Source organism: Somniosus microcephalus, chromosome 2 (genome assembly GCF_052327205.1).
Source record: "Somniosus microcephalus isolate GS21.2 chromosome 2, FLI_Smic_1.0, whole genome shotgun sequence".
Taxonomy (NCBI): Eukaryota; Metazoa; Chordata; class Chondrichthyes; order Squaliformes; family Somniosidae; genus Somniosus; species Somniosus microcephalus.
The window spans coordinates 30076688-30091184 of NC_140988.1; the positions used below are offsets into that span (position 1 = coordinate 30076688).

At 44.5% G+C, this 14497-nt stretch overlaps 1 protein-coding gene across 3 annotated transcripts in view; it reads left to right on the plus strand.

The window, feature by feature from the left end:
* The window catches only part of jade1 (jade family PHD finger 1), a 168271-nt gene that overhangs the window by 67323 nt on the left and 86451 nt on the right, over positions 1-14497 (plus strand). For all 3 annotated transcript variants that reach the window (XM_086008365.1, XM_086008357.1, XM_086008373.1), the window contains 2 exons: positions 3667-3744; positions 6346-6431. In XM_086008365.1, coding sequence (XP_085864491.1) covers positions 3693-3744; positions 6346-6431 — 138 coding nt within the window. In that variant the 5' untranslated portion in view covers positions 3667-3692. The remainder of the gene's footprint in view (positions 1-3666; positions 3745-6345; positions 6432-14497) is intronic.

Below are 14497 nucleotides of genomic sequence, written 5' to 3' on the forward strand. Positions count from 1 at the left end.
TGCAATGCTACTGCTATGCTGCAACAGTATCAAGGGACTGCTGCTACATTACTGACTTAATGTGCAAGTGAGGCCTTGGGAGGTGGTGGTTGGACCAGACTGTGAATTTGAAATAACAACGTTTTATTCGGACTGGTGGCCAGATGAAGGATATTAGCTTAAAAGTGAACTGAACCCGGTCCGATAATAAGTGCACTTCAGTGGTTAATCAGAATTTGAGCATTCTATCCAGTGTTAGTAGATGGGTGGTGAATGTGGCTTGCACCATTACATCTTCCCTCCTCTTTGTGGTTGCCTACAGAAAGCCCTGTGGACAGAATTCCTTGTAAAAATGGTCCCATTGGGAGACACTATTCAGAATCCTCGATTTGCAGCTGTATTTTGTGAATAAGCCACAGACCATTTTTGAAATGGGGGCCAAGTTCCTTTTAACCAATTACTGTGGCCTTATGCAGCAGTAAGTGCTAATTGCTGTACTTAATCTATCAACGAGAAGCACAATTGGGTAAGCTTTTGCCTATCAAGAGAGTTTATGCTAAACTTCATCAATGAAGTCTAGCTAAATTTCACACCTTTATCATACAATACAACCCTGCTGTTTGAGAACAGTTGCATCTCTTGCATTGGCTTCTCTTCCCACCTCACGCCATTACTTCTGGAGTCCCCTCAAGGATCTAACCTTGGCCCCCTCCTATTTTTCATCTACATGGTGCCTCTCGGCGATATCATCCGAACACATGACTTCGGGTTCCACATGCACGCTGAAAATTCTCCGCTCTACCTCACCACCTACTCTCGACCCCTTCATTGCCTCTGTGTTGTCGACCTGCTTGTCCAACATCCAGTCCTGGATGGGCTGCAGTTTCCTCCAATTAAACATTGGGAAGACCGAAGCCATTGTCTTTGGCTCCGGCCACAAACTGTGTTCGCTCGCCACTGATTCTATCCCCCTCTCGGCCACTGTCTCAGGCTAAACCAGATTGTTTGCAACCATGGCATCCTATTTGACCCTGAGCTGAGGTTCCGACCCCATATCTTCTCCATCACAAAGGCTGCGATTTTGCCAGCAGAGGCGGAATCGCGACGGGAGAGGCGGTTGGCGGGTTCTGGTCCTATTCCTGGCTGCAGCCGCTCTGTAAAAAGGATTTTCCGTTAATAGGGCTTGTTAAGCCCGCCCTACGGGGTTCCCGGCCAATTAAAAGGAGGCGGGTCTGATGACGTCATTTGATGACTCGTCATCAGCTGGTTTCCTTAAAGGGACCATGGCTGCATTCATTTTGACAATTGTGCTGTCAGTGTTCTGCAGAATTGAGGTGCTGCAAACACTGACCAGCTCTGCACAAAGGTGCACGGTTGCACCCAGGCTCTCTCATGACTCCCTCCATCTGCTTGTGGAGGGAGTCACAGCACGCGGGGAGGTTCTCTTCCCCTCCAAGGGCGGAAGAGACCTCCCCAGGACACCCAACGCAGCCTGGTTGCACATTGCACAGGAGGGCAGAAGCAGGGATGTCATCAGGAGGACCTGGCTGTAGTGGCGCAAACCTTTCAATGATCTTAGTAGATCATAAAACATTACTGCAAAGCCACACTTGACCTCACCCTGCGGTGCCACTCACCATAACTCTGGTGTCGGGTCCGTTCTGAAATCGCAGACCCGGCACTTTGGAAACTTCCATGGAGGCGGGTTCGCAGCGGGGCCCCAACCCACTGTCAATCATTTTGATTTTGACAGTGGACCCGCCTCCAAATCTGCACTTTGAGCGCCGACCAAATTCTGCCCAACGACTGTTTAATTCCACCTCTATAACATTGTCTGTCCCCACCCCTGCCTCAGCCCATCTGCTGTAAGCCTCATCCATGCTTTTGTTACCTCCAGACTTGACTATTCCAACGCTTTACTGGCATTGCCCATCTTCCACCCTCCATAAATCTGAGCCCATCCAAAACACGTTAAAAGGTGCTATATAAATGCCAGTTGTTGTGAATTTACTGGGTCAGAATTCATACACTTCCTTCAATCTGTCCTTTAATAAATAATGAAACAGAAACATGTTGCTTGCTGCATAGATGTTTCAAATACTGGGGTGCACATCTTAGCAAAGATTTAATATTTTTATACGTTTGATCACCAATCCCCTTGCGTAGTTTGCATTGTGTGTTGTGGAGAAATTCAGCTTGTAAAACGACATTGATTTTTTGCGTTCTGCTACCTTTCTTTCCTGCTAGATTTCCAAGTTAAAAACCGCCCCAGTTGGAATATATTATCCAGAGTACTTGGTTTCACAATACTGCTGCAATTAAGCTACTTCAAAAGCGTCACCCACCTGGGATCGTTTTTACCAAGAAAACCTGGCTGCTATGAAATAAGGAGATAAAATGTTACACTCTTAAAAGTTGGAATTCTCCATAACACAGCTGCACACTGTTGATGCCGTTGAGCAAAGTCCAATTTGTGGTTCATATTGAGTGTGAATTATGAAGGATGGTGAATTCACTCATAAGTCACCGTCCAGAAAGAATCCAGTATCCTGTGAGATCCTGAGTCATGGACGTGATATTCTGTTATGTTCTACATCAGTGCCCAGAGCGGCAGCATCTGAAGGAGTGGCAATGGGGGAGGTGGGGGAATAAATACCCTCTGATAGAAAAAAAATTCTGTCTGCCGTGAAAGAGGATTGGGGGCACAAGTCTCGGGACACGATAGGTCTTGGCTATAATGCCCCCCCAGGGTGAGCAGCCTGCCAACAGTCCCTATTTAGAGTCACATAAAGAATGGCCACTTGTGTGAGACACTGGAGGGAAGAGCCATGCCTGTGGAATGATCCGTACCCCATTATGACTTCAAGAGAAGAAGGGAGAAAATAGATGGGGGGAAAATCCCCATGGGCTTAGATTTCGTGTGAATTACTTGAACATTTTGTTTTGGCATGGCTTTTATTTACCGTGATACTGGATATATTTGAAATTGGCTGATTGAATTTGATTTATTATGGAGTAGCATCAATGTCAGGGTAGCTCCAGGATCGGGCTGTAGCAGAGCTTTAGTTGGGAACACTCGGCTACCTGTCAACCTGTACCTGCTGTTTTGACTACAAGGCAGTTTCGGTGTAAACAGGAGTGTTCCTGGCCTTACTGGCGGATGAATATTTAACATGGTTGCCTGAAATTCTTCTCTTTGCTATTTTAGCGGCGGTGTTCGCCCATTTATGCTAAAGCGTTTAATGCCATTGCTATCGCACTGGAGAAAGGAATTGCAGACCACTGCGTTACTACAGCAGTGTAGTGGAATTCTATAGCATCATTTCAGGGCCCAAAAGTAACACGATTGTCATTCCTGTTTATTCATGTTCCAATTCAAAGAGGTCTAATTGTAGTCCCCCCCTTGACAGTACCAACCATTGTGTTCTCTGCCTTATGCACAGCGATAACGTTTCCATTATGGCACTCGGCAAACCTCATTACTTACAGTGCAAGCTTTTTGTCTCTTGTTGACTTATTGAGGACTCACTGTCTCTTGCTGACCTGAGGTGACAAGAAAAAGATGGGAAATGGATGTACTTTGCAGAATTTCAAAAAGCTACACAAACAGTCCAGTCTCTCTTTTGATATGCAGACCACTGTTGCTTAATTGACCCTTGACATTAACTGTGATCTGTTTCTTCACAGTCTTTGTGCCAGAAAAAGAGAAGACCATGAAAAGAGGCCGGCTTCCGAGCAGCAGTGATGATTCTGATGACAATGACAGTAAGTGTTTTGTTTGGTTACAATGAAAGTGATCTTGCCTCCAGGTTATATCAGCTACTGTACTTAAAACAAGTGAGACAGGAGGGAGACCATTGAGGTAATTCAACCTTTCGCTGTCATCAAAGCTCCTGAATAGTTAAGACATATTAAGCTCGTATACCCTATCAATCACTGTGCCCATTCACGGATAACTGTCATAGAGTCATATTAGAGTCATAACTGCGTTGAGGTCCAACAATTGAGAGACACTGCATTCACTGAAAATGTTAAACGGCTCTCCCAATGGGTCAGTGGGTAAGTGGTACTGACACATGCAGAGCAGAACGGTCATAGATTTGATCACTATGCTTTGCTGTGTTAGCTGATTGGGGTTCAAAAGTTGGCCTGTGTCCCTGGGCTAGGGAGGGCATTCCTAGTCTTGATTGTGGTCTGCTGGAATTGAACACATGTGGATCTTGGCTAAGCGCTGAGCTGTCTCGTCCTGGTTGAACAAATTGCTGATGCTAAACTGTATAGGTTCATAAATGAAGAATAGCCACAGTTTGTGGAACCATATACACAGTCCTCAGAGAAAAGGGAAGGAAATCGGGGAAAATAAATATCGTGTTAGAATCATAGAATGGTTACAGCACGGAAGATGGCCATTCGGTCCGTCGAGCCTGACTCGCCAAAGGAGTGCGGGAAATGCATTTTTTGAAACCATTGTAATATTGTATTCTCCTTTCTAGCCATCTATATTCATTCCTTTTATTTTTTTCTCTCTCCCTCTATATGTAGCTGTGTAATTTTATTTACATAGAAATACATGTAATATTGCTCCCTTTCTCGTACAAGGGTCTATTTTATGAATTTGTCTTCCTGGGAGCAAAGATCAGCAGGCCCTGTAGGATTTTCCACCCTATATAGACTCTCACACTCGCTGATGATTTCTATCTAATTCCTTTCTCTTGTGTCATGATCCTCAAAATGTTAAGCATGAATCAGCTAATCTAAAATAAGAAATACTTCTAACCAAAATTCCACTCGCTGCTTGTGTTATCTGTTCAACTGAATTCAGCTGTATTTTAAATTAGTTGGCATTTCCTTTATTTGTGTAGCAATGCTTGTGCAATCTTTGGTTTTGAGAATTCCATGTGTTGTTTGGTGACCCTTTGCCCCCACGGAAACAAAATGAAAGCAACCATTCATGTGAATGTCATATTGTTAGAAGTCTCTTCCAGTGGAGCAAACATCTAAAATAAAGACATATAAGATGATTTGGCTACTTTGGGCAAAGGAGCAGATTTATTATTAAAATATATATATTTATTATAGTCTTTGCAAATCACAATGTGTTTAACAGTAGCAAAATACTGCAGATGCTGGAAATCTGAAATAACAACAGAAAATGCTGGAAACACTCAGCAGGCCAGGCAGTGTCCGTGGAGAGAGAAACAGAGTTAACGTTTCAGGTCGATGACCCTTTGTCAGAACTGGAAAAAGTTGGGGATGGAACAGGTTTTTAAGCAAGTGTAGGGGCCGGGAAAGGGAGGAGGGGAGGAAAGAACAAAAGGGACGGTCTGTGATAGGATGGAAGGCAGGAGAGATTAAGAGACAAAAGGGATGATGGTGCAAGGCAAAAGGAGATGGTAATGGGACAAGTTAAGAAACAAAAGATGACTCTAGATGAAGTGTAAGTGGCACTGGTAGAAACATCAACAGCTTCCATGTGAGAGAGAGAGAAAAAGGTAAGGAGATTTGGAGTAGGAAAAATCGGTAAAATGTGATCCCAGTAATTACAAAGAGTAAAATTCTGAATTTCACTGCCCTTGACTCATTGAGAAGAGCTGAAATACTAATACTAATGCTGTCTGTTGAGAAAAATAGTTTTGTTCTTGACTCATACTATGTATGAATCTCTAGCTTTCCAGGCTTGTTGCAGACAGACCAGTTCATCTTCAGATCAAGTGTCAGTTCTTCTAAGTCAGTCGCCTCTGAGTCAGAATGTCACAGGTTCAAGTCCTACTGCTGGATTTGAGCCCACAACCTAGGCAGATACGTCACTGTGGTCTTTTGGTCGAGATGTTAAACTGAGGCCTCATCTGCCTATTTTGATGGTTCAAAGTGAACATAAAAGATCCCATGAAGAAGTGCGGGGAGTTTTCCCGGTAACCTTGCCGACATTCTCCCCCCGCCTCCCCCAAAACCAACACTACCGCAAACAGATGAATCGTTCATTTATCTAATTTGCCGTGTGTGGGACTTTGCTGTGTGCAAATAGACTGCTGCGTTTGCCTATGTAACAATAGCGATTGAAATTCAAGAAATAATTCATTGGCTTTTGAAGTGCTTTGGGGCATCCTCAGGATATGAGGTGGCTCAGTATAACTGCAAATTCTCTTTTATTTCCTTTTTCATGACGAGGACAAATGATCTGACACGTTCCTCAACAGATACCGTGACTTGCTGACCAGGAAGTTCTGCAGGCAGCGAGAATGCTGGATTCTGATCAGATTCAAGTGATAACAAATCGCTTAACACAACAGATCACTTGACCTACTCATGACTGAGCAAAGTACTTTGCTTACAAGAGAACAAAATTGATGTTGATTTCTTTTTTAGGTCATTCAACCTCCTGGTCCCAGCATTCCAAATCACAGCACAGGAGAAGCTCCACATCAAGGCACGAAGACCGAAAACCATCCGAGGTAATGCCTTGTTTTTGTTGTCTGAAATTTTCTCCCCTCCTTTCCCCTCTCCTGAAGGTGTTGGCTCTCGTATTACAGTATGGTTACACAAGTATCAGCCATCTTCCAGTCCCTTCCTATGTGAGCTTTGACAGTGATTGTCGATGGACTGGAGGCCATTGCAGCCGACCTCAATCCTTGCCTCCGCCACAGAGACACACACCCAACAGTGATCAGGCGATGGAATGCCGACTGATTTTTCTCCTCCCTAGCCTAGCGCCTCGAGGTCAGTTGTGGCATCCATTGTTGAGATCAATCAACGTAGCACAGACTGGGGATCAACCCTTGCACCTTCCTCCTTTATATGGCTTTGAGGTAAAGTCAAGTCTCTGAACCACATGGTCCAGGATGGTCCCACATTCAGGCTACCTGATGGCTGAGAGGTAAAGTCACTGTCCTTTTTTTTTATTCGTTCACAGGATGTGGGCATCGCTGGCAAGGCCAGCATTTATTGCCCATCCCTAATTGCCCCTGAGAAAGTGGTGGTAAGCCACCTTCTTGAACCGCTGCAGTCCATGTGGTGAAGGTACTCCCACAGTGCTGTTAGGTAGGGAGTCATAACATAAGCCTCCAAGATTTGCTTTTAGTGAATATACCTAAAAAATGAGGCATGAGAGTATTAGTGTTAAGTTTTCAACATTTGTAGATCTATTTTCTCTCAACAGTTTCATAGCAGTTCCTGTAAGTGGACCTTGTCCCCTATGATTCAGGGGTTTTACTTTTTTGATAATCTGCCCTTTGCAGAGCTGTGAGACCCAATAATTATTGGCTTCCTTATTTCCATAGGTTTTGATATGTTTAAATGCTTTATCATATCCTTTTTCCAATTTTCAGACTCTATCCTTTCAGCTTCTGTAAAAAGAAAAGAGCAGTTTCGGACATTTCCTATAATTCAGTCACAATATTTAGTACCAGGTCAATTTTGCCTTTTGGAAAGTGATCACCGAATAGTAATCTGCATAGAATCACCTCGTCTAAGTTTTGGTTTCACCAGAAGGTATTTTAACTTGAGTCGTCTCCGCTCAAGGGGGGAAAAAAAACAGAACACAGTCCCAAGACAGTTAATGCAGGCGACCATTATTATTACTGTTACTGATGATCTGTTGGGGATCTGTAGTCCACCTTCTATCCTTCTGGATTTTTGTTTAGTAAAGATTAATGTAGTGTCCGTGTGTCGATAAAGACACTGAAGACAGGAGTTGGTTCATAGGTATTTACTAAGCAAGTCTGGGGGGGGTTTTAAAGGATATACACAATACACAGGCTTATATAGCCCAAGTGGCAATTATCGGCATTACGCACACCTGGGGCTCTTAAAGGCACATACACCACAATTCCTCCCCTTCTAGCTAACTAGTACATCATATTTTAAGTAATTATTAATTACATGTTATATGCAAAATAATATACATTGCTGTATTAATTAATTATAAGTTAGTCTCTCAGGAGGCTTCCTGACTCGGTCCGGATAACGCCTCGGGGGTGTAGTAGTTTCTGGTGGTGTAGTAGGTTCTTCTGGCAAGGCTGATTCGGCTTGAAGGCCAGTGTCGGGTTCATCGGGTTCCAGTATCACCGGATCGGAGGTAGATATGGGTATCTCTACTTCATCGTTAGATGTATAGCGTGGTGGTGTAGGTTGTCCCTTTTCGGATGACTTGATGATTTGGTCCGCATGGCGCCTTATTATGCTTTCTCCGATGTCCACGGTATACATCAGTGGTCCTAGTCGTGTGCAGATAGTTCCAGGCTGCCATTTCTCGGTACGGTAGTCCCGGGCCAAAACCGGTTGGCCTATCTGGAAGGCCCTAGTTGGCCTTTCATTCATGCCCTGAAACTGCCGGTTCTCCACGTCCCTTCGGATGTTGGGCTTGACCAAATCCAGCCGGCATCTTAGGTTTCTATTGTAGAACATCATGGCGGGAGTTTGGTTTGTAACCATATGTGTTGCATTCCTATAGGCAAATAAGAAGTTATCCACCTTGTGCTGAAGTTTTATGTCTTCATTACCCATGGCCTTTATGGCCTTCTTAAAGGTCTGGACAAACCTTTCAGCCAATCCATTGGTGGCGGGATGGTATGGGGCGGACGTGTAGTGCTTTACCCCATTGTTCTTTAAGAACTTTCTGTATTCTTCGGACACAAATTGCGGTCCATTATCAGAACATATCTGTTCTGGCAGCCCATTCCTGGCAAATATGGTCCTTAATACTGTGATGGTTTTTTCCGTGGTGGTGGAGGACATCTTTATTACCTCCGGCCACTTGGAGTGTGCATCAACTGCGATTAAAAACATTGAGTCCATAAATGGACCAGCAAAGTCGATGTGCACCCTTTGCCAGGGAGATGAGGGCCACTCCCATGGATGTAGAGGGGCCTGTGGCGGAGCATTTTGGACCTTCTGGCATCCTAGGCAGCTCTTGGTCATGTCTTCGATGTCTCCATCGATACCTGGCCACCATACAAACGCCCTAGCTAGGTTCTTCATTTTCACTCCACCCAGATGCCCCTCGTGAAGCTCCTTTAGCACTTTATCCTGGAGTTTGGGTGGAATCACCACTCTGGATCCACACATCAAGGTTCCTCGGCACACTGACAGCTGTTCTCTTCTTTGTGAGAATGCTGGCAACAGTGGTTCGCCATGTGCTGGCCATCCCTTCATTGTTAAATCGTAGACCCGTGAGAGAGTAGGGTCATTTCTGGTCTCCCTTTCAATGGCAGAATTTGTCACCGGTAGACATTCCACTATGGTAGAGTGGAATATCTCTACTGGGTCTACTGTAGGTGCCTCTTCTATCGTTGGCAACGGCAGGCGCGATAAACCGTCAGCATTCCCATGTTGTTTTGATCCTTTGTATTCAATGTTGTATTGGTGTGCCCCTAGAAAAAGGGACCACCTCTGTAGTCTTTGTGCCGTCATAATGGGGACACCTTTCTTAGGGTTGAATATGGAGATGAGGGGTTGATGGTCAGTCAGCAAGGTAAATTTTTGTCCGTGTAGGTAATGGTTGAATTTCTTCACTCCCCATACCAGGCTGAGTGCTTCCCTGTCTATCTGGGAATAGTTACGCTCAGCTGAGTTCAATGAGCGTGACGCAAAAGCTATCGGCCGTTCCGAGCCATCAGGGAATCTATGGGACAATACCGCTCCTATGCCGTAAGGGGATGCATCGCACGCCAGTCTGATTGGTAGTGATGGGTTGTAATGAGCCAAAACTTTCTCGGATGTGATTAAGTCTTTACATTTATGGAAGGCACGTTTACAGTCTTCGTTCCATTTCCAAATCACTCCTGTGTGTAGAAGATCATTAAGAGGGTGTAGAATAGTTGATAAGTTCGGTAAAAATTTATGATAGTAATTTATTAATCCCAGGAATGACCTCAATTGTGAAACATTTTCAGGTGCTGGGGCTTTTATAACTGCTTCAATTTTTTCAGGTGACTTATGCAACCCTTCCTTATTAATTATGTGGCCACAATATGATATCTGATTTTGGAAAAATTCGCACTTGGGGCGATTTGCTCGTAGGCCCCGTTCTTTCAGCCTAGTGAGCACCTGCTCCAAATTGGCAAGGTGCTCGTTGCCGTTTTCTCCTGTTATAAGGATGTCGCCTAGGTAACACTGAGTCCCCGGAATCCCTTGCAGGACTTGCTCCATAGCTCTTTGCCAGATAGCTGGAGCTGATGCTACTCCAAAAACCAGTCGATTGTACTGGTACAGGCCTTTGTGTGTGTTTATTGTGAGATACTTTTTAGAGGTCTCCTCAACCTCCATCTGTAGATATGCCTGTGCCAAGTCAATTTTTGTGAAACGTTTTCCTCCGGATAGTGAGGCGAAAATATCTTCTATCCTCGGAAGAGGATACTGTACCGTGTGAAGGACCGGGTTTACAGTCACCTTAAAGTCCCCACAGATGCGAATTTTTCTCTGTTCCTCAGAGTTATTTTTCAATGCTTTTTTCATGACTGGAACGATGGGTGTTGCCCATTCGCTCCAATCTATTTTGGATAATACGCCTGCCTTTTCCAAATTCTCCAGCTCTGCCTCGACTGCCGGACGTATTGCGTATGGCACCGGTCTTGCCTTAAAATTTTTTGGAATTGCTGCATCTTCCACTTTTATTGAGGCGGTGATGCCTTTCAAGGTTCCTAGTTTCTCTTGAAACACTTCTTTGGCGTTGGCCAAGATGCCTTTTAATCGTTCAGGTATGATGTCATCATTGTTTTTTCCTTACTGGTCACCGTCAGTGCCTGAATGGAGTGCCAGTCTAAACGTATCTTCCTTATCCATTCACGTCCCAACAACGGTGGACCGCCATCTTGTAGAATGTATAAATACAACTTTTGTATTTCTTTGCCGTTGTATACCACAGGCACCTTTATTTTTCCTTTGGGGTATACTTTCTGCCCCGTATATGTTTTTAAGATAATGGATGTGTCTTTTAGAGGTATATGCGAAAATAGCCTCTCGTAATCTCGTCGATTTATTACGGTTAGAGCTGATCCTGTATCTAGCTCCATTTTAACTGGGGACCCTGCTATTATGAGGGTAACCCAAATGGTCTGGTAATCTTCATTGGCAATTACATTATGTAATTTGAGAGAGCTTAGTCTCTTGCTCCCGGAGTCGCTATCGCTCTTCTGGTCTTTGGAGCTACTGTCCGTCATCATTTGTACCTTTCTGTGCTTTTCCTTATTGATTCTTTTCCCGTTAGTGGATTTTTTATTTTCAGATCGGCATACACGTGGAATGTGTCCCATCTTTCCGCATCGCCTGCATGCTTTTTCTTTGAACCAGCAATCCCTCTGGTCATGGTTGGATCTGCCGCAGCGATAACATCTCTCGAAACCCCGTGTCATTTCATGGGTGCCGAAGTCCTGTGGCCTTTGCTGTATCTTTGCCGCTCCTATTGCACTGAAAGCCTTGTCCAGTGTTAAATCTTTTCCAGAAGATACCTTTTTTTGTGTTTCTACACTTAGGGGATCGCAGATGAATTTGTCTTGCAGAGAATCTGCCAGTCCTGCCTCGAATTGGCAGTGTAGGGTATCAACAATCTCCTCAAAATTCTTGTCCATCGGTTCGGCTGGAGTGATTAAGTTGCGTAACAGCTTGTATGTTTCTGTGCCCATTAGATCCAGAAGCACTGAAGCTTTTTTTTCATCTTCTATTCCATTTGCGGTGCAAAACACCTCCACTCTTTCTACATATGTGGTCCAATCCTCTATCTTGTTTTCAAAAACATCAATATTGCCAAAGTTAGGCTCTGTTTCGTTATCAAAAGCATCAATATTGCCAGACTTCGGCATTTCAAAAAAGATATGGCGCTTCCCGCGCTTTTTTCTCTCTCTCTGTAGCAACGATATGGCGCTTCCTGCGCTTTCCCGCCGCTGCTACCGATAACAATGCTGTTTTACTGTGGTTTCCGTTTATTCACTGTTGGAGACTCGTTCCCGACGGAGGTCTAAACGCTGACCTGCTTGCCGTGCCGGCCGTCTCCCGAGTGCACCCTCCCAGTCCGTTATTGCTTGCCTCCGATTTCGCTGCCTGTCTCAGCTGTAGAGCCCGCCGCTGGAGCCCCAGCCTGACGCCCAGGAAGGATTAGCGCAGTACCTGTCACCAGCTTGGCCAGCTGGTGAAACCACAGTTTCTCTTACTTCCTTGAGTCTTCTGGACGCTGGAGGAATCGATGTCCTTGAGGTGCTGCCGAATTGCAGGTAAGTCCGTTTCCACTTCGTCGCCACTGTAGTGTCCGTGTGTAGATAAAGACACTGAAGACAGGAGTTGGTTCATAGGTATTTACTAAGCAAGTCTGGGGGGGGTTCTAAAGGATATACACAATACACAGGCTTATATAGCCCAAGTGGCAATTACCGGCATTACGCACACCTGGGGCTCTTAAAGGCACATACACCACAATTAATTCTGTCTTTAAACGCTGTCTAATATCAAAGAACCTTCTGTGTATATCGTGGTGTATCTACCTATCTGGATGTGGCTTGCACACCTCCAGTGATGGCTTCTCGTCCCTTACCTGCATCATCACCTCTGGAGTCCCCCAAGGATCTGCCTTTGGCCCCCTTCTTTGCTTCGTCTACACGATGCCCCTAAGTGACACTGGGTCAGCTTCCATATGTATACTAACAACACTCAGCTCTACTTCTCCACCACTTGTCTTGACCCCATGACCATCTCTGTGCTGTCAGACTGCCTGCCCGACTTAAATTTTTGGATGAGTCCGAACTTGCTTCAACTGAACATTGGGAAGACCGAAGCTGCTGCTCTCTGCAACTGTCAAAAACTCCCCTTTTTTTTAACACTGATTCCTTCCTCCTTCCTGGCCTCTCATGTTAAACAAGACCATGCAAAACTATGGCGTCCTGTTTGACACTGAGCTTCAAGCTCCACACCCTCTCCATTATCAAGACCACCTATTTCTCTGTCTGCTATTTTAGCCCTTCTGTCGCTGAAACCGTTATCCCTGTTTTAGTCACCTCCAGACTTGATTACTCCAGTGCTCTCCTTGCTGCTTTTCCTTCAGCCACACTACATGAACTATTGCCTGTCCTGCTTACCTGTCACTTTGAACCAATGTAGGTGTATAGGAATCCATATGTTAAATTTAAATAGTTTTTCCTCATTTTCAAAATTTTCATGTCCTCCTTCCACCCTATAATAATTAGTGGCTATTGCACTTAATCAAAAAGTATTAGCTTCCCATTAGCTTCCCATCACCCTATCTGAATTTAGGATTTGAGGAATTCCTTATCATTGCTAAGCATTGACTTCCTTCTGCCTATGATGTCCTTGTCTAAACATTCCAATGCTATCTCTTGTGTATTTGGATATCACCTGAAGTTTGGTATTTTTGCCCAATTTTCCAAGGCTGTAGAAAAATGTAGGAGTGAGAGTAGTATCTTTTTTTAAATGGTCAGTGGAGCTTTTGTGATTGTGCCTAGTTGGGAAATGGACCACTCGTGCAATAGTAATCAAACAAAGGTCCCAGGCTTGATTCATAGTCTGTGCTGATCTCAGCCAGAACAACAATTGGTGTGCTACATTTTGTCCTTGGTGCCCTTGGGCTAAGGAGGGGGGGTGGGGGGTGGAGAAACTAACCAGGATTCCCAGGTCTGATCACTGTCCAGTGACTTTTGCTGAAAGTGGGCCTGTGTGGATGTAGAGTGAAGGGGATGTGATCAAGCTCATTTATTACATCCTCCTTGGTTAAAAAGCCTGAAGGCACTGATGGTCCAGGCTCCTGTCTGAAGAATGGCCACTTGCAGGAGGGTACCAGAGGGTTTCAGACACCAATGGAATTATGCCCCAGTGAGAATCAACAGCTTCAGGAGACGAAGGTGGGGGGGGGGGGGTGAAACTGGCAACAAAAAAATGTTGATTGTACCAGTATCTGATTGGATCGCTTATGTAAATTTAATTTTTCAAAATAGGTCCAAAATTTGCATGGACTCTCCATCCACAGTTTCGATGTTTGTGGCACAGGAGTCAAATCATTTGGAAAAAATTTGCATCGGATAAAATTATTTAGTTGGAAAATTTATTTATATATACAGCTTTGCAGGCGCGTAGACAAATTTGTCAGGATTTGCATGCATGCACTAGAAATTGTGGTGAAATGACATCCTAGCTCCATACCTTTGAAAAACCATTGCCATTCTGTATGTGCTGTGAGGGGGAGGCGGTGAACAGTGTCGCACATGCTGCAGCATTAGAGTTGCTAACGTCCAGAATTTGCTCAGAGTCTCCAGAAATTAAAGATTGAGCTTCTGAACACTGCAAGCGAGCAACCAGGGAGAAAAATCATGGAGCCATTTTAAAAACTTTTTTCCCCCCCCCATTTCTTTGGAACACTTTGGTTTATTATTTATAAAATTATTGGAGATGGGCGGGGTGGGGGAAGAAAGGTTCAACAGTCAACAATAATCCAATCAGGAAATGAAGAGTCTGTTCACTATCCAATTGACGTAGGAAGGGCTGCGAGGATGGGCGTGTTGGGTGACCAATGGCGGGATGT